This window comes from Helianthus annuus, chromosome 2, assembly GCF_002127325.2.
Source record: "Helianthus annuus cultivar XRQ/B chromosome 2, HanXRQr2.0-SUNRISE, whole genome shotgun sequence".
Taxonomy (NCBI): domain Eukaryota; kingdom Viridiplantae; phylum Streptophyta; class Magnoliopsida; order Asterales; family Asteraceae; genus Helianthus; species Helianthus annuus.
The window spans coordinates 32,875,736-32,896,517 of record NC_035434.2 but is presented as its reverse complement, the minus strand read 5'-3'; the positions used below and the strand labels follow the sequence as shown (position 1 = coordinate 32,896,517).

Genomic DNA, 20,782 nt, shown 5'->3' with positions numbered 1-20,782 from the left:
ATAAATACCATGTTTTGGGTATTAGAGATTGTAAGTCAAGTTTTGAGATAGTTTCTTGACATTAATAAAATTTGGGTGCTTAGCCAATTTCTTATTGTTTTCCATTTTTGATCTTGTTCGATACCAATCCAACTTGATAATTAGAGTAGAAATTGGAATAATTGATTACCTTAGAAGGTGAATATCCATGGTTGGAGAAGCCATTTGGGTCATATTGCTTCATACACCACGCTAGCTAAAAGAGGTATAAATGTCTTTCAATGTGAGATAGCAAACGCAGTTTGGACTATAGTTCCTCAATGGTGCAACATAGCTCCAGTTTATGCTTTTTCCATCAAAGATCTATTACAAATTCACGAATCTGGGGGCCAACAAGTCAAAATGGAGGCCCTTTATGGAGTGATCCTCACGCCTATTTGAGTAATATGGCGGGCAAGATACAAGGCTATTTTTAACAGTCGAAGACCTCGTGTGGCTAAGATAACTGACGACATAAAGGCAACAAGCTTTTTATGGGTCAATAATCAATCACACATACGGAGTTTGGAGGGGAAAAATTGGTTTTCGTTTAGTTTTCTAACAATTTTGGCCATGTATAGCTGTTTTGCTCTTCTCAAGCGTCTTGCTAGGGAGTGCTGGTGTGTATAAAATTCCCTTAGCTTTCTCCCTTGTGTTTTCGAGTTTACTAATGGACGGACAGAAAAGAAAGTGGAAACAAATTGTGTTTCTTAAGTTTCATTAACGGAAAATAATGAAAGGAAGTGAAAGGAAAATATTCCTTATAACTTATTAATTTTCCTTCTAAAGTGAAAGGAAGGGAAAGAAAAACAATTAAAAAGGCCTTTCATTTGCCAATTTACACCTCCATTCAACCTATTATAAAACCTAACGATGGTATAATTTTAAAAGTATACATTTTTTTTCACTTCCTTTCAACTCAGGAACATCTAAAATCAATACTTTCTTTTCATTCTTTCAAACCTGGGAACACAAAATGAAATTAAATCTTTCTCTTTCACTCTCTTTCTTTACTCCTAAATTCCCTTTCTCCTCTTTTCTTTCGTAGTTAACATAGAAACACAATTAAAAGAGTAAATTGTCAAAATCGTCCCTTAGGTTTGGGCATGTTTGTCATTTTCTTTCAAAATAACTTTTTTGTACCATATAGTCCTTCATTTTTGAGATTTTTGTTTTTGTCATTTTCATCCAAACGTCTAACTTTTTTTTTGCCAAAATCGTTCCTGAGATTTGAGATTTTTTGCCATTTTCATCCAAATGTTTGATAGAAAAAAATAAAGCAAATTAGATGTTTGGATGAAAATGGCAAACACGACCAAACCTCAGGAACGATTTTAGCAATTTACTCTAATTTAAAATAATAAAGTAAATTAGAAAGATGCTTTTTTTTAATGCCAACAGAATAAATCCTGAGCACTCTCGAGACACCCACTAAACCAAACGGAGTACTCCGAGAGTAACCCGAGTTCACCACCAATTCCAGGCAAAACCCGGTAACCCACCCGCCCGTAGTCACGACGGTGAAATTACTGGTAAAACCCGCTTGACTCAAGAATCGAACCCAAGTTTCCCTAGGTCTCCTATCATTGCTCATTTTCTGCACCAAGTAAGAGTTGAACCTACATTTCTCAAAAGAAATGGAAGCCTTCTATCACTTGATAGCTTGCCGTTAATAAATAATTAATTGATTTACTCTATAGATTGAGGTTCCTGTAAAAAAGACCAAAAGTGTGAGAAGGGTAAGAAAGAATTTCAGCCATTAGATCTTTGATCTAATGGTTTAGATCAATAGGGACCAAATTGTAAAATGTGTTTTATTTTTTGGACTGATTTGAAAATTGTAGGGGTAATATAGTCTTTTATATCCATTTGAAATAGGAAACTGTAAATCAAATCCCTACAATTTTGAATCCTCTTTCTTCTTCTAGATCTGTGAATTCGAATCCTCCTTCTTCTCCAGATCAAAGATCTCGAATCATCATCATCAATCCATCTCGAATCATCATCATCGTCATCGATACAGCAGCATCGACATCTCCGAAGTAGACCTGTTGGACACCACCGACCAACCATCGCAAGCCACCCACCTGCTCTGATCAGTTCCCACCGAGAACCACTCAAGTTGTCGCACCTCCGCCACCTGTCCGGCCACCCTCCATTGTGTCGTTGCTGTTTCAGACGCCCACCATTATGGGGTTGTAGTGTTATACAGAGTTATAATAGGGTAATATGTTGTTATATATTATTCATAGTGTGTTATAGTGATTTGTAGTGTTATATCTTTTTTGTAGTGTTATGTACTTATTACAGTGTTATAAACTGTTGAATGGTGTTTTACAGTGTCTTTAATAGTGTTATATACTTATTGAATGATGTTATATACTAATTGAGTGATGTTGTATAATTATTGAATGATGTTATATACTTATTGAATGGTGTTATATATGTGCTGAATGGTGATTTGCAGTGTTATTCGTAGTGTTTTTATAGAGATCTTTAAAATGGTATTATAGACTTATTGAATGGTGTTATATACTTATTGAATGATGTTATATATGTGCTGAATGGTGGTTGTAGTGTTATTCGTAGTGTTTTTATAGAGATCTTATAAAAAAATCATGTTTCTATAAATAAGATGACGGTTATGAAAGGTTTTTAATTAATTGAATCAATGATAAAATTAGAGTTAAATGCCATTTTAGTCCCTGTGGTTTGGGCCATTTTGCCAGTTTAGTCCAAAGGTTTCATTTTTAACCTGTGGGTCCAAAAAGGTTTCACAGTTGCCATTTTAGTCCACTTAGTTAACTTCATCCAGTTTTTCTATTAACGAGAAGGCCAATTCGGTCATTTTGTATGTAATTCTGTTAACTAAAAGGGCAATTCAGCCATATAAAATGACCGAATTGGCCTTCTCGTTAAAAGAAAAAATGGATGAAGTTAACACAGTGGTCTAAAATGGCAACTGTGAAATTTTTGGACCTACAGGTTAAAAATGAAACCTTTAGATTAAATTGATAAAATGGTTCAAAACACAGGGACTAAAATAACATTTAACTCTTTAACTTTTTTTATAATAACCTTATCCTTATTTATTATATGATTTATTATATGATTTATTTATTCTAGAATCCAATAGAAACCGAAAGCAAAGTTGGCACGACACCATCAACTCCACAAAGTCCGTACTTTAATCAAAGCATTGAAGTCCACGGACCCACACACCAATCCTTGGAAAAAACAATCATCCAATCCAATAAAACCACTCCATCAAACAAACGGTCTTTTCTCCTCTTCCTCCGTCACCGGAGAATATTCCTCCGCCGTACATCAATGGTCGATCACGATCTTACCATATCAGATCTCCCAGACGCCTGTTTAGCGCGTGTCTTTCACTTCCTCGCACCTCTTGATCGTAAACAATGTTCCCTCGTGTGCCGGTGGTGGCTCCTTGTCGAAGGACAAAGCCACCACCGGCTCACCCTAAACGCACGAACGGACCTAACGTCCGTCGTGCGTTCGGTTTTTAACCGGTTCGATTCGGTTACAAAACTGTCGCTTAAATGCGACAGGAAATCGGTCAGCATCGGAGACGAGGCGCTTGTTAACATATCCCAATATTGCGAAAACCTTATCCGGCTTAAACTTCGATCGTGTCGAGAGTTGACGGATACGGGTGTTTTGAAATTCGCGAAGAATTGTAGGAAATTGAGGAAGCTTTCGGTTGGATCGTGTTGTTTCGGGGCGAGGGGGATGAATGGTGTGATGGATAACTGTTTGTTTCTGGAGGAATTGTCGGTTAAGCGGTTACAAACCGTCGTTGATGGAAACCAGACAGAGGAGATTAGACCTGGTGTGGCGGGTTCGGCTTTGAGGATGATTAGTTTGAAGGATATGTATAATGGGCAGCGGTTTGAGCCGCTTATAAGCGGGTCGAAAAAGCTTAAAACACTAAGAATTGTTAGATGTTATGGTGATTGGGATAAAGTTCTACAAGTGGTTACCAGAAATGTTAAAGAATTGGTTGAGTTGCATCTTGAGAGGCTGCAGGTGAGCGATTTAGGGCTCGCTGCGGTTTCCAGTTGTCGGGGTTTGGAGATCCTTCACTTGTTGAAAACGCCTGACTGTTCGAATTTGGGGTTGACGTCTGTCGTTGAGAAATGTACGCTTTTGAGGAAGCTTCATATAGACGGATGGAAAACGAGACGGATTAACGATGAAGGGTTGATCAGCGTGGCGAGAAACTGCCCTAATCTTCAAGAACTTGTGCTTATCAATGTCGACATTACTCGCTCTGGGTTAGATTTGTTATCCACCAACTGTCGGAAGTTGGAACGATTGGCGTTATGCGGGAGTGAGACGATTGGAGATGCGGAGATTTCTTGCATAGCGGCTAAATGCCGAGCGTTGAGGAAGCTATGCATCAAGAGCTGCCCTGTGTCGGATTATGGTATGGAAGCTTTGGCGGTCGGGTGCCCGAACTTGGTGAAGGTGAAGGTCAAGAAATGCAAGGGTGTGACGTCGGATGGCGTGGGTTGGTTGATGGCTAGCAGAGGATCGTTAACCGTTAATCTCGATGCACCCATAGTTGAAAATCAGATTGCAAATGCGGGTAATGATTCTCGGGTTCTAGCAGTAGTAGCGATCGGTCAAGATCAGATAAGGTGATCAAAACTATATGTAATATTACTTGTGGAATTGTATTTGATTTGTCTTGCTATCTATCTATACTTTTCGAGTGTATTGTTGGTAATTTTATGGTCGGGTTTAAGTCATAAAGACTACATATATCATGTCAAAGATTGTTGAATAATTCACTTAGCTGCAAAAGAAAATAATAACAATAATAAAAAAAAAAAAAAAAACAATTGTATCAAACCAAGAGAGGTTCTGTATGCAAACTGCGACGGCTAAACGGCTAAACGGTTGTTTTAGAGGAACTTTGCATATAAAAAGTGGTCACATTGTTGATCTTCTAATCTTTTTTCTTCTCTTTCTTTGTTGGCTTCTGGTACATGATGATTTGGCTCAAGATTGCACCATTCGTCAAGATCCCGACAACCGAACCCATGACGACTTCAAACAAAATTAAGGATATTAGGTTAGGAAAACAAAAGAAAAAAAAACAAAATTTTCCAGCAAGTGAAAAGGTATAAAGAAGGATACCACTTGTTGGAGCTTTTTCTTGTAGGCTGGTAAAAACTCTTACTGTAAAATAGCATACAAACAGCATAAATCGACTACTTAATCATCTGTTAAAGGTGGCGAGTCAACGAGTTTGGTCAAAACGGGTCAAGTTGGGTTGTCGTTGAAGCGCTAGCACTTTTTTCGTTACTATTTATAGAATTTCTAATAAACAGTAATGAGTTGGTTGTGATTGCAAAAACTTGTGATTGCAAAAACGATATTGTTACAATAATAATCTAGATATTTGAAATAAACAATTTTAGAATTTTTTGGGCATTAAATGTAGATTTTGGGCAACTTCCAAGTTCCAACCCGTTTGACCCGTTCCCGTTTTAGCTCAACCTTTAGATTTACCCGTTTGGGATATAATACAACCCAAGACAACCCATTTATAAGTAAATTGATAGAAATTGCAACCAACAATATCAGTATTTAGTTACACATAGTTAGAGTGGAAATAAAAAAGAACGCACCTATCGAGCCAAGAGAATTCATAAACGAAGTCAAAAAGCTAAGCTCCCCTGTGCTTTTGTTCTGCTCAACGATAACACATTCATCACAAAAGAATTGTTTACAACACATGTATGACATCATAAGATGTGGTATACGAAGAGTTACGACTAACACACACACACGCACACACAAACACACAAACTAATATAATACACAACAAACTCTATCATTTTGTCAAATTTTCACTTAATGATAAAACAAATTACAAGAATACCCTTAGATTTTACATGATATTTATAAGACATAAATCTATTTGTATCAACAAGCACGGATAAAACCGATAGTTTAGGCAAGTAGTAACTTACTTTAAAGTTCTCCCAAATTTGTGGGACCCTAGCAAAGAAAAAGATTGCATGCTGGGATGCCTGAAACAAACGATTTCTTCAACACAATTTAGCAAAATTCAAAAATTAAGACGAAAGAATACTGAGAAAAGTAGTCAAGCATGCATGAGAATAGATCGAGCCAAAATAACACACAATTTTCCACTTACATATAGAGCTTCAAAAAGAAGGGGATCAATTTTCCCAGCTAATATTGTCGGTGCCAGGCCACAATATCTGTAACAATCTACTTAAAGAATACAGTTTATATACATATAGAGCGATTTATTTACCAGTCACGTAAAAAAAATTAAAAGAGTAAAATGCCATTTTCGCCCCTGAGATTTGGCCAGTTTTGCGACTTTCATCCAAAGGTTTGTTTTTCCGCTCGATCCAAAAGGTTTGAAATCTTGCCATTTTCATCCAGCTCGTTAACTCCATCCATTTTTCACTGTTAAGTCAAGGGTATTTTTGTCTTCTTTGTTAACTTGAAGGGCAATTTGGTCTTTTTCACTTTATGTACAAGCATTTAGCATCATGTACAAGTATACAACCTATTAAATTGCCCTTTAAGTTAAGAAAAAAGACGGATATACCCTGACTAAACAAAGAAAAATGGATGAAGTTAACGAGCCACAGATGAAAATGGCAAGATTTCAAACCTTTTGGATCTAGATGCGGAAAAACAAACCTTTGAATGAAAGTCGCAAAGCCGGACAAACCTCAGGGACGAAAATGGCAATTTACCCCAAAAAAAAAAAAAACTCCAAGAATCCACTGGTTTCATGCCTTAACCCCTTGAAGGTCACCTGCTAGCGCTTTACCTGGTCTCACTGGTTAGCAAGGTATCATGACTTTTCCTTAACGGGTTCTCATGGTTATGATTAAAAAAAAAAGAATTAGCATAGGATACAACAATGCACGGATCCATGTTGAGTTGCCCACACGTGGAGAGAAATAATAGATAGTTGCAACCAAAATTATAGCTGCAAAAGCAAAACAAGAGAAATAAAAATTTAAAGTTAACACCTCACACAAGGGGTTGGGTTTCTTGTGTTATAAGAACTCTAAAAAAGGTGACGATTATGCTGCTTAAGATACCTTGGATCAGAAGAAAGGCCAACTCCCCGTAAGCCGAAAACGGAAGGCCTTTGTGAAGGCAGTATGCCAACGCAATGGTGTAACCAACCACTTCCATTTCAAAAGCCAAAACACTAAGACCCCTCACACTTTTATGTTGAATGATTTTCATTATCTGAAAAAAAAAAAACATATTCAAATCAGTTGTTTCGGGGTGTTTAGATGACACACTTTATGTTAAATGATTTTCATTATCTGAAAAAAAAATACTTATTTAAATCAGTGTGTTAGGGGGTGTTGGAATCGACGGAACAAGACGGTAAAGCAACCACCCGTTGTCGTACGACTACGGCACATAGAGGCGTACACAAAGTCGACTCTAACACCGCTCTGCAGGCCCAGGTTGACCTATTGACAAAGCAGATGAAGGATATGCAAGTGAAAAAGGAGCAGCTATGTGAGATCTGCACGGGAGGTGACGACACGGTTGCGTGTCCCATTGCTCATGAGGACTTTCAGGAGAAGGTAGAGTAGGTGAGCAACCGGAATCAAAATAACTTCGAAAATAACTACCGGCTCTCCTGGTCTCCACCTACTTGTGGAAGGGGGGGGGGGGAGGGAACGATAACTAATATATCAGTGATATATCGGCGATATTAACTATACATAGATCTAACTTTAGATCTATGTAGTTCATGTCACCGATATATCAATTATCGGTCCCCTGGTAAGATATCAGTCAGAATATCGGTACTGATATTCTCGGCGATATTGACCGATATATCACCGATTTTCCCGATATCAGTAACTTTCTTCTTAGTTTTACCAGCCGTCTTTCTTCTTATTGCTGCCATTAGTGTTTTAAGTCTTAATTGTTAATGTTTTAAGTCTTAATCATTTCCTACTTGTTACAATTGTTAGTGTATTGCAAGTTGCAAAAGGTTAATTGTTAGTTTTAAATTGCTATATATATAAATTCAGCATGATATTAAAATTACGGATATCCCATTCCCGCCGCGGTTACCGATATCTCAGATATCCGTCCTTGACCGATATCCAATTTTTTACCGCATTAACTACTTAGTATAGATAGAAACAATGACCTAGATATCAGATTAAGCATAACTATAAGTTAAATATCAATGCTCTGAAATTAAGGTGAATTTGTAACTAATTAATAAAGGAGGTTGAAAATTAAGATGATAAAACCCTAGAAGCAATGAAAAAAGATGACCTGAGGGAGTTTAACGGTGGTGGATGCGGCAACGATGGCGTAACCTAAGAGCTTGGAGATGAGTGGAAGAAGACAGTCTTTTGGGGGGAATTTGGCATCGGTTAATGACTCATAAACGCAGGTGAAATCCATCCCCAAGAACTCCAATCGAACCATTTTCACAGTCTGGGGGATCTCTTGGAAAAATTGGGACCAAATTGCCAAAATCTGAAGCAAAGATGATAAATTTAAATGGATCTGTTTGGGCCTTTGACTTTTCCTACTTGTTGTATTGGGCTATATAAACTATAATCTACTAACACATAAGAGTATAAGACATTAACGGGTTATTTGTTTACCTCTTAACGAGCAATTTAATGGTTCAAACTTCTTACTGGTTCAACACTTAATAGTTCATACTGTTTGTTTCACGAGCAGATGTCTGAATGGTTCAGACATTTGCCTCTAAATGGTTCAGACATTTGCCTCTGAATGGTTAAACATTATACAAAGTCTGAATGGTTAAGACTTCTAATCTGAATTGGTTAAACATGTGTCTCTGAACGGTTAAGCATTATACAGGCTCTTACTGGTTCAGCACTTAATCGTTCAGATGTTGCCAAACAGCCAGTGTTTGGTTAATTGCTTCAATGGTTAAAGCCCAAATGAGAATGAGTTTGGTCACACTTAAATCCGTATAAGTTTTTGTACATTTAAATTGATAGGTTATTTAGTTTTAAGAAAGAGCATACAACTTTGCAATTTATAATGTAATGAGAATAGACATAGAGTTAGTACAATATATACAAACAAGAGAAAGAAGAGGACATATAATGGTTTTTTGTCTCATGTTAACCTTGTTCTCAACAAAGAGTTGTTCTTAAATGGTCATATCTAATCCCTAAAGTCTAAACTGGTAGAGATCATCATTTAAGAACCCAGTATATAAAGTGGGAGATAACCAAGACTTCGCGCTAATACACTTTGGTGGGGATTACCATTAACTGCTCACTATTTTATGAAGAAATTTGTTATGTTACAAATTCGGATTAGGGATAGATAAATAAGAAATGAGCAATTTTCATCATTCGTTCATACCAGTGGCGGATGCAGGATTTTATTCTAATGAGTTCCTTTTGGTAAATTCTCTTTAATTCTCACTAATTTTTTTCTAAATTCTACAAAGTCCTCACCAATTTTTTCCGTTTTTTCCAAACGCACTGGGTTCCTGGGAACCCATAAATATGGGCTGGATCCGCCCCTGGTTTATACTCATTCTCCAATTAACCAAGCCTTTTATAAGCTTGCAATCAAGGGAACTAACACACTAGTACCCATTACTCTAGACACACTACTGCCTAATTAACAAGAAAATGAAGAAACATGTAGAAAAGTTCACGTTCATGGTGACATGATCAAGTTAGAACAAAGGGATTGCACGTATTAGAATCGTCTCAACAAATCACTTACAACTTACAACAAGATGTTTATGATGTTTCTTACAAAATCTTTCTTTTTTCTTGCTTGCACAAAGACCTTAGGATGTTGATTTTATGGTGTTTAGAATAAATGACCAAATCGTTTGAAAGCTCTGTATTATTAAAGTGTAAGATAGGGATGAGCAAAATGGACCCGGTACGGGTACCGAACCGGTACCGGTACCGAATTTACCGAACCGGGTACCTTTTCGGTACCGACTTTTGACATTTTCGGTACTGGTACGGTACCGGTACCCACTTTTGAGGATTTTCGGTACCGGACGGTACCGAGCTCATCCCTAGTGTAAGATGCGTATTGTCTGTTTCGTGGATTGTAATGAAATTGGAATTTGCATAGGATTTAAATTTTAGGTATGCTCGTTTCATAAAATAGAATAGAATCCGGATGAAATTGGAATTTAAATTTCATTCCATAAGTTATTGTTCAATTCCAATTTCTTCTTTCGTTGAAATGAACAACATTAGAAATGGATACTACATTCCAATTTCATCCAGATTCCTTTCCATTTTGTGAAACAAACACTACCTAAGTGTTTAAAGGTGACCAAAGGGTCTGTAACAAACGGAACCAATGTGTTAGAGTATTACATTAAATTACTTATCCTCATCGGCTCATCCCTATAATTTAACTGAAATCCATCTTTATTTCTAAATTTTATTAATTATTAATCTTTAAAAAAGGCATTATACACCTCACTCTCTAAACTTATCTCGATTTAATTAAAAGATATTTAAATATTGTTTGGTTTATTACTTTTCTCTTTCTTCCACTCGTAAAATATGGGGTTTGATCGATTGGGAGTGAGTAGTGGGTCTCTAAATATAGAGAATCGAAAATGAGTCTTTATAGGATGAGATGAGATGAAGTGAAAAATAAATGAAACAATCAAATTTTTGTCTAACTTTAGAGATGGGTCAATACTGTGATTTTTACAGGGATGCGCTTAGTAAGTTGTTCTTCTTTATGTGGTTGAGGGTACGCGTCTCTTATAGTCGAATTGTATATCAACCGTGCTTTTATTTGGATATTTTTTTTATTTGGGTTAGTCAAAATTGATTTGGTATTTGTTAAGATCTGTAATATTGAGCAAAACTTTACCATTTTATGTTAAGAATAAACATCGTTCCTCCTGTTGTACATTTTACTTGAAAAAAAACATCTTCAAAGATTCATTCTTGAGGTTTTTATCGCTTAAATTCACTTTTATGAAGTTTGAATTATTTTAAATATTTTTTTAAAGAAAAGTATATGGCTTTAGTTATATTGATCACACTTCATCCACAAGTTGCTTGAAAGTGACTTAAATGACCATGAGTACACTTGATGTGGACATCGAAAACAAATTTATCTTACAGAAATTGTGTCCATACATCACAAATTCATGTCTTTTATAATTAACTAGTATTAAGCCTCTGCTTTACAACGATTGTCATAAAACTGTGTTAAGTAGTAGCAATACTATACCATTGTCAGTGACCACCAATACCGGAAAAACTCGTAAAAATAAAATAAATAAAACGGAAAAAAATAACGTCGAGCGAAAAGCAGACGTAAAATCTTTGAATTACGAACGCTCGTTGCTGAGAAATTAAACTGAAACGTAAAATATAGAAAAAAATAACCAAATCCATCCAGGACCCGCGTGTTGGACGCACTTGTCAAACGCAGAAAAATAGATGTGACGCGACGGGTCAGTCAAATGGGAAAAAAATATACGAAAAAATGTTACCACACGCACGTTGCGGTGCGTTAACTCACAAAATTTAGAACGAAACGAAAAACTTGGGAAAGACGAAAAGTATGGTGGACCAAAATTGAAAATAAAAAAGAGTTGGGATTAAATTGTAAAAGATGAAAAACTTTAGGTTTAGTTGCGTTGCGATGCGTTAACTCACAAAATTTAAAACAAAATGAAAAACTTGGGAAATATGAAAAGTATGATGAACTAAAATTGAAAATAAAAAAGAGTTGAGATTAAATTGTAAAAGAAGAAAAACTTTGGGTTAAAAGTAAAAAAACAAAAAGTCTAAATTGCAAAATTGAAGTTATTTATTAATTTTAGATAAAGATAACAAAAAAAAATAAAAATAAGTGATATCTATATTGCTTATTAATTAATATTGTTATTAAAAGAAATTTATTAAATAAATATAAATAAAATTTTTAAGGTTAATGGAGAGAATGCCATGTGGTATTATTTGGAGTCTTTTATTATAAGTTAGATTTTTTCAACTTTTTAAGTTATGCTTGAGGAGTTGAGTTAAGAAAAATAACTAATTGGATTGTTAATGATCTATTATCTATATTAAAACAATACATTTTGGTGTCACATGGCAGTAACTTAAGCCAATTTCTACCACGTGGCAATGTGATATTCCTCCTCTATTGATTTTGAGCGGCATTTTATTTTCTCAATAAGCGGCTTCTCAAACACGGCTTCTCATCCGTGTCATTCAAAAACCCTAATTCTATCAAACACAAAAACTCTCATCTAGGTATCTTTATCATCTTCAACATGCTTTCAGATCTTGAAGATCCATCCAATTCTCCTTTTCCTTCGTTCATCCCTTTTCATTATCATCGATTTTCTTTTGTCTTCCCCTTTCATAATCCTCTGTAAACCCTAGAGGAGTCTGCACCAGTTCTTCGAGGTTACTGATTCAATCTGATGGAATGATGGATCTTTATTCAGGCATTTGGAGAGAGGGAAATGGTCGATATATGGCAATAAGAGAGAGGGAGTGAGTGTTAGAGATAGAGACGGTGGTGGCTGTTGTTGCGACACCACTCGCCACCGGCGACGAGGATGACCATCGGTGGTCAAGGGTTTAGAATAGCGGTCTCGCTTATGACCACAGTGGCCTCCGGCAAGCGTTACATAGTCGATTGGCTCCCGCTTCGTTTTTACCCAACATGTGTCGATTTCTTCATCTCGAAGGTTTGTTTTTCGTATAATTATCCTGCTTCGTTTTAACTTTCTTTCATCGATTTAATGTTAAATATGCATTTGTTTTTTGGTTAGGGTTTTTAGAATCCTCCAATTGATTTAATGTTGAATGTTCATTTGTAAGGTATGTTACATTTATTGGGTTTCATATTCTTTACTTTGTTTAAAATTGAATGGTTTGAAGACGCATGCCAAGTGTTTGATGAAATGCTTCAATAAAACTGACTTTTATTACCCATGTGTTTTTTTTTTACAATATAAGTGGATGTTTAGTTGTTCAGTACTACAAATTATCACAACTGAGTTTGTTTTTCTGAACTTTATTTCAAAGTGGTTAAAGAGGTTCGTAACTATTTGCTCTATTTTCCAATCGTATCCAACAGTTAGTTTCTGATGGTATTAAACATTAAATTCATAACTTATGTCATAATCTTGAATTTTAATAGTTCTATGTGCTGAATTATTTTTTAGAATTTTTAATTTTTTTTGATGATTTTGTTACGTTAAGAGGAGAAACAACTATAGTTAAGGATGAGGATAGCATTAAGAGAAATGTGTAACTTTGTGATATTGGCTAATTGGTGTGAAATGTGTTCAGCTAGATAGATCCATGACTATGGCTGTTAGAGAAGCTTCGATTACCATATTTGCCCCAAAGTTGATTTTAGACATTTGTATTTGTTTAAGTACTTTTTCAGATTTTTTTTTAATCTCAAAACACTACACAACATTCATAAATAAACTGTAGCACAGTGGTTGAGCCTGCGCCTGTGTTTGTGGATGGGCCTGAGACTATGTATGTGACTGGGTCGGAAACTCTGTTTGAGACTGGGCGTGAGACTGTGTGTGTGACTGAGACTAGGCATGAGACACTGTGTGTGATTGGGCTTGAGACTGTGTGGTTTGCCCCTGACTATCAGTTTAGAGTCCTGTAGTATTCCAAGAACCGCCAGTATGGACCTGAAAACTAAGAGATGAGAGTCCTGTGTGGTTTGCCCCTGACTATCCGTTGTTTCCAGTGTGATAGACTTAAAAGCAAGTGGAACAAAAACTTAGAGATGAGAAAAATAGGCTGGGTAACATGGAAACTCTCAAAGTTTTGTCCAATGTTTAATAAATATTTGTGTGCGAAATATGATTACAAGAATAAAATCATATAAATTGTTTATATAAAATGGTTTAAGAAATTTTTTGCATAAAATATTGACACAACACAACTTTGATCCGTTCGAGAGAGAAAACATAACATGAACCGGCCCGTTTATAAGTAAACATGTCTAAATAGCCATGATATGAATTTACAAATTTTGTTCGACTAATGTATTCAAAATGATGTCAACTATAGGGAGTCAACATGTCACTAGCAAGATCCTGTCGAAGGTTATTGAGTACTGTAAAAAGCACGTGGAATCGATGAAAACGAGGGAAGGTAACTGGTGAGGATCTAAAAGCTTCTGATTCAGAGTTTGTGGAAGTGGAGCATGGATCGAACGACTCTTTTTTACTTAATTCTGGTAAGTGTCTTTTGTTTCCTTTTAATTTCATCTAATTGAAATACTACAGTTAGATTTCACTTACCCAGTCGTATTACCAACATCGTTACGGTCTGCACGAGGAAAACTCAAAATGTTCTTCCTTCTTGCTAGGGTACATTTATTATACTCAACACTGCTGTGCTAGCTCCTACTGCTACAATCTCACCCACAAAACCTCAATCCACGCCATTTGCAAAAACAACTAACAAAAAATTTCACAGGCCACTGGTATGTTATTCTTAGTTTGTAACCTACTAAGTTTACGTATTTTATTACCTTTTGATTAATTTTTATTAGGGGTAGAGATTGGAATTTGACCTTTCACTAACTTCACAAAAAACGTAAAGTAGTCGAATGGTTGATATTTCGTACTTAGTTTTAAGCTGGAATAAAAAAGAGTAAGCTATCATCAATCTATGTAGATGCATGATGAAAAAAACCTTGAGTAGATGTTACCTTTTACAGCTAAAGTTGTTAATACATTTAACTTATAAGTTATCTTTATAGGTAGCTATGTTGACCCACTCACTTATGAATGTGTTGTTATGTTATACTTCTAGCGGGTCAAGCTGGTAAAATAAACTAAAATAGCCTAAAATGTAAACGAGTCGATCTGGATGAAAGTCATCGAAAGTGTATTTTAAATTCATCTAAATCATATTTTATAAAAATTATATAACATATTAATATGCTATACGGGTGGAGGATTTGTTTTATTTTCTTGGATGGAAAAAGCTGATAAAAGTAGTTTATGTATATAAACTGGTTATGGATTCTAAATTTAGGTAGTAGAGAATAAAAGCTTCCAATAACAAGTTTGCACAGAACTGGTAAGAAAGCAACTAAATCATTTATTCAATTAATTTTTTCTCTGAATTTCTAATTTTTGATGTGTCACTCTCTCTGACAGATTAGAATCATTTTTCAAACCTGTTCTTAGCACGTATGTTTCCATTAAAAGAAAGGTAAAGTTTCATTTGAATTTTGTTGATTCTTTTATCTTACTTTGTGTATTTCTTCTTAAGTGTTAATAAGTTCAGATACAACTTAGTTAGCATTGGTTTTCCATGGTAGTAGCCTTTTTTTCAATTATCACATTGATTCCTCTTACCATTTGTCTTCTTGAGTACGATATGAACAAGTTAGAAAACAAACCTAATCTAATAGCTTTGACTTCCTTTTTCAAACTTTGAATCAAATTTTGGTTTCTGCTTCAACCTTTGAAGGGTGATAATGAGTGGAGGTGGGGGCTCATGGATTGGTATGATACTATGATGTGATGAAAGATGGATGTGCGGAGGGGTTGTGGTAGGTGGCAATGAAGTGTGATGGTGGTTATTGTTGAAGAAGGTGGTTAACAAAGGTTTGTGGTCGTTAATGACTGTGGTGGCTGGCATCGGAAATGCTATATCGTTTCTTTATATTATTCTCTAAAATTTTGAGATAAAATATGTAATTATGTATAGAGGGTGGGATGTGAACGCTCAAAAAACTTGAACATGAGTGTGACAATCAGCCTAGAGTATCATTCAAAACATCAACCTCTGCTACGTAGCAAGTTCATTGATTGTGTCGGGTGGTTCAAGCTGTCCTTAATACAAATTTAGTGGATAAAAAAGACGGGTCAAAGAGCTGCTATAAGGGCTGACATTGTGTGTGTTATCATAATGAACGCGTTGTTTTTCTATTATAAAGTATTGTTGGATAAAAAAGACGGGTCAAAGTTTTGCTTTCCAAATTTAAAACTTATGCAAATTTAGTGTCCCAGAAAATTATTAGCGCTTCTAAGTTTGTAAGGCTTGACTACGATATATTTCGTTTTGATTATTTCCCTCATAACAAGTGATCTTTAGACTCTAAGAAGGTTGAGCTCATCTTTATAAATGTAATTTTTATGACTGATTATTACTTTGTTTCTTTCTATTTTGATAAACATGTATACATGGGATGGCATTGACGAGAGTACCGAAGGGCGGGTTCAGGTAAATATATTTGGTAGTTCTTATTTTCAAAATCTCTGGAATTAGTGGTGCATTTTGTAAAAGCCTGGGATTGAATAAGGTAAATTTAATCTATACTTGGATTAAAAAAAAAACCCCTCCTTAAGCCCTCGAAAATGTTATGAGATTTCCAAGTAAATATTTAAGCTCTTGAAACTGTTATGAGATTTGCAAGTAAATAAAAGTTGGAGAATTATATAAAAGCTTGGTTTTATAAGTGTTTGGTTAATTATAAAACTTTGGAAGTGCATAAATGATAAGGTCATCGGGTTTTCCCGCTCATTCCCTCATCCATCTTGGAAGCCCTAAAGAGGGACGTCGCACATACTCATTGAGAACTCCGAGTCAATTCTTTGTTTAATCTTAGGGTTTTCAATTCCTCTTTCAAAGGTGTGTTCATGATACAATTACTTTGCTTTATTTTACTGATTTAGGGAATAGCGGTTTAGAATCGCTGAATAACGGATATGGATGGTTCATCGTTGGAGGTTGATCACGGTAGGAATGATGATATTGATAGTAATGCCTGCATCGCAGGAGAGTCTAAAGGAGGCTGCGGCTGGGGAGGATTCTCCTGCTTCGCCAGCTCAACCCGTTCATTCTCAAGTACTGCTGGAACAAGATGGCTACCCCCAAAGTCAACTAATTCGGCTCCTGAGGTGTTCTTTTCTTTTTTTAGTTATCATAATCTCTACAAAACTTATTGTTGAGCTACCAATGTATGTAACTCTCTTCATATACTTGACTTCTTTTTGTCTAGGGTCAGGATGGAGTATTTCCATGCTAGCTGGTGCGGGGATTTGTGCTAACAAGGTAATATATTTGTCTTTTATCCTTATATGATGCACTTTGTTTCTTACATGGAGTACCATAATAAAACTATTATACTTTCTTTCTTTCTCACATAGTGGCTATTCGATTTTACAACTAAACTAACTGGCTTATATATTGATAAGATAAAATATAAGTATCACTGGCTTCTACAGGACACTATAAAGCTCATTCTTCATAATTCTCAAATTGAAAACAACAGCTAACTTGAAGTTTAGAATCTATTCTAATATCTATCCCCTTATTCTTATAAATATTAACAAGCTATCAAATTTAAGTATAAATTATTTTACTGTTTACTCATAGGTATCAATTTTTTTATACAATTATTATGCCATCTACATCTACATGCTACAGGTACTACGTCAATGCCACTATATTTTGAGTTGGAAGACTCTGAACGGAAAATGAGGAGCTGAATGAGAATGGAGAAGAAATTAAATCAATAGCTTTATATCATTACAAAGTTCATCTCAATGTTAGTAGATATTATATGTTTGTGTTAAGCCACCCGTGAAACTCGCGGGATCTTAGACTATATGAATTTAAATAAGAATTTAGATATTGAAGTTTATATAAACTTGATGTCAATCAAAAGATGAAAACAGTGACCTTTCGTTGATCTATTAAAGGTTCGCTGGTATGTAACAGGTTTTTGGTGAGGGAAGTGATCACTCTGTTGGGTTTTGGGTTTGTACCTGTTAGGGTCGTATATTGTCTGTTTGAGACCTGTTTTAACCCTCAGACGTGAAGCCTAAGTTTGGAAAGGCCTAGAAAAAAAATGATGATCTACATTGGCTTCAATGCCGGTAGATATTATATGTTTGTGTTAAGCCACCCGCGAAAGTCGTGGGATCTTAGGCTAGTTTGTTAGTAAATAAAACTCAATCACTAAGGGAAGCGTTAGGGATGAGCAAATCGTTCCCGGTACCGGTACCGAACCGGTACAGGTATCGAATTTACCGAACTAGGTACTTTTTCGGTACCGACTTTTAGCATTTTCGGTACCGGTTCGCTACGGTACGGTACCGGTTTTTACCCTCAAATACCGGTACCGTACCGGTACCGAACCGTATCGAACCGGGTATATTCGGTATCAGTACCCACTTTTGGGGATTTTCGGTACCGGACGATACCAAGCTCATCCCTAGGAGGCGTAATCCATTTTTAACCAAAATCCAGTCACTTTTATATGTATCAAACGTGATAACCAATAATACGCTAACACATTTCAAAATGGACGTAAAAGTTAAATCGTTTTTTTACGATTAGACATTGTTTCAAAAGTCTATTAGAGCATGCGTACTGGTGAGTTATTGGGCGTTTTTTTGAAACAAAACGCCCCCAACGCCGATGTTGCCGCCCCCGTGGGCGTTTTTGAGGTCAAAATCAGTTGGAGCGTTTTATTTTCCACGCCGGATCCATGTTTGAAGTAGCCAATGACCGTTGCCAACGACTATATCAACGGCTACATTCTTTTGTTTTTTTAAATTTAACCTTTATATAAATACTATCACACCCTTATCCATTTTAACAAATCAAAACCAAAAAAACTCTTTCACGCACAACTTCAAACATTAAAATTTTATACAAACTTCACCCATTTCATAAAAAATGGATTCTCCCACCTCCTCGTCGTCCATTGCAAATTATTACTACAAAATTTTTTTAGCGGATGAGTGTGATTCGACCGATGAGGAGGTCGAGCAAGAGGCGGTTACGAGTGCGTGAGAACTAGCAGCTCGTTATATATGAAACATTGTAGCGAGCCTCAAGATAAAATTGTACCAAGAGAATATATTCAACGAGACCGACAAACGGCAAACGACCGGTTGATTAAAGATTATTTCGATGAAGCGTCTACTTACCTAAACCCCGAAGTTTTTAGGCGTCGTTTCCGGATGAGTAAACGTTTATTTTTACGCATCGTTGAAGACTTGGAAAACACGCATGATTTATCTAAACAAAAAGCTGATGCGAAAGGGACACTTTAATTCACCGGTATTCAAAAGTGTACTTCAGCTCTACGGGTCCTTGGGTACGGAAACACGACAGACATCAACGACGAATATTTAAAAATGGCCGAGAAAACAACGCGAGATACCTTGGAGTATTTTTGTACAGGTACGTTACTATTTTTTTTATTTATTAATTACATGCATTCATATTTTTGAACTTAGGTTAACGTTATATTTTTTAAAAGGTGTTATAGAGTTTTACGGTTCCCGTTATCTGAGAAAGCCCACTTGGTCCGACCTTCAAAAAATTTACGAGGTCCATTCTGATCTCCATGGTTTACCGGGCATGATCGGAAGCTTGTATTGTCGTCATTGTGTAACACCCCAACCCAGAACGGGCTGGCATGTCACTCATACAGATATCAAAACTAGAACCAATCCATAACGTTGAAAACAAAAGATCCTAATTACATTTCCATTACATTACCAAAATAAAAATAAATTTTTATCTTCACGACACTCTTCACTTATTCCCCATGTTTCTCAAATTACCTGTCAAACAAATAAGACAAACACAAGAAAAAAAACTACGGCTGAGCCAAAAAGTTGCTCAGTAACGGAGAAATCAACAGTACATGTAACGACGAACAAAGGGGAACGAAACACCACATAACGGAAACTGAACTGAGACTGACATTGAACCACATTTGAAACTAAAACAATTTCCCTTCTCTCAAAAAGTTTTACTTATAATATAATACTGTTTAAAAATCCCAATTCCTTTAAAACAAGAAAATTATCAAAATTACTATATTATGAATAAACATTTAGATTTAAATCAAAATTTAATGATAACTCGAATTTCGTAACTAATCATTATTTAGTCAAACAACTATATTTCTAACTTGAATATATATATATATATATATATATATATAGGGGATGGATCATGAGAAAACTAGTTTAAATGAGAAAACCAAAAAACTAACTAAAAAAACCTAAAAAAAACCAAAAAAAAATACCAAAATTTTTTTTTTTTTTTTACAATTTTTTAATAAAAAATCGCTACTTTATATGTATGGAAAAAAATTTTCAAAAAAAAAAAAAAAAAAAAATTTTTTTGTTGTACTGCACATGTGCACTAATACGGAAAGCCTAAACCACTTAACCCACCACCCACCGACACCCCCCAAAAACCTAAACCCCCCCCCACCCCCACCCCCCAAAACCTAAATTCACCCTCCCACCAAAAGCCTAACCCCCCCACCCCCCACCCCCCAAAAACCTAAACCCCCCCCCACCCCCCACCCCCCAAAAACCTAAAACTAAACCCTAAACATAAACCCGAAAAAAACCTAAACCCCCCACCCCCCCCCCCCTCAAAAAAAACCTAAACCCCCCTCCCCCACCCCCCAAAAACCTAAACCCCCCCCACCCCCACCCCCCAAAAACCTAAACCCCCCACCCCCCACCCCCAAAAACCTAAAACTAAACCCTAAACATAAACCCGAAAAAAAACCTAAACCCCCCACCCCCCCCCACCCCCAAAAAAAACCTAAACCCCCCTCCCCCCACACCCAAAAACCTAATCCTAATCCTAAACCTCCAAAAAAACTAACCCTAAAAGCTAAACTAGACTCAAAAAGCTAATTTTAAGCATGTAATGCAATTGTAGTACAT

General features: G+C 36.0%; 2 protein-coding genes and 1 long non-coding RNA gene across 7 annotated transcripts; 2 read left to right on the top strand and 1 right to left on the bottom strand.

Moving 5' to 3' along the window:
* Positions 1 to 3,203: 3,203 nt before the first annotated feature.
* On the top strand, positions 3,204 to 4,880 carry LOC110886235 (F-box protein SKIP2-like). The gene has a single exon (XM_022134011.2). It carries the CDS (start codon positions 3,349 to 3,351, stop codon positions 4,681 to 4,683), a length of 1,335 nt encoding a protein of 444 aa, XP_021989703.1. The 5' UTR covers positions 3,204 to 3,348; the 3' UTR covers positions 4,684 to 4,880.
* Positions 4,777 to 8,571, bottom strand: LOC110886236 (mannose-P-dolichol utilization defect 1 protein homolog 2). Its single transcript, XM_022134013.2, has 8 exons — positions 8,353 to 8,571; positions 7,140 to 7,293; positions 6,952 to 7,024; positions 6,209 to 6,275; positions 6,021 to 6,080; positions 5,676 to 5,736; positions 5,182 to 5,223; positions 4,777 to 5,091 (listed from the first exon to the last, which is right to left on the bottom strand). The coding sequence occupies exons 1-8, from the start codon at positions 8,506 to 8,508 to the stop codon at positions 4,991 to 4,993; spliced, it is 714 nt and encodes a 237-aa protein (XP_021989705.1). The 5' UTR covers positions 8,509 to 8,571; the 3' UTR covers positions 4,777 to 4,990.
* Positions 8,572 to 12,249: 3,678 nt separating this feature from the next.
* On the top strand, positions 12,250 to 17,792 carry LOC110886237. 5 transcript variants are annotated; one of them, XR_004885357.1, is made up of 9 exons: positions 12,250 to 12,769; positions 12,854 to 12,902; positions 14,124 to 14,292; positions 14,425 to 14,541; positions 15,099 to 15,143; positions 15,224 to 16,295; positions 16,748 to 16,972; positions 17,074 to 17,126; positions 17,502 to 17,792. It is a non-coding gene; the product is annotated as an uncharacterized LOC110886237 (long non-coding RNA). The 5 variants fall into 5 exon arrangements; XR_004885358.1 differs by having other exon boundaries at positions 12,251 to 12,769; positions 12,863 to 12,902; XR_004885359.1 differs by lacking the exon at positions 15,099 to 15,143.
* The last annotated feature ends 2,990 nt before the right edge of the window (positions 17,793 to 20,782 follow it).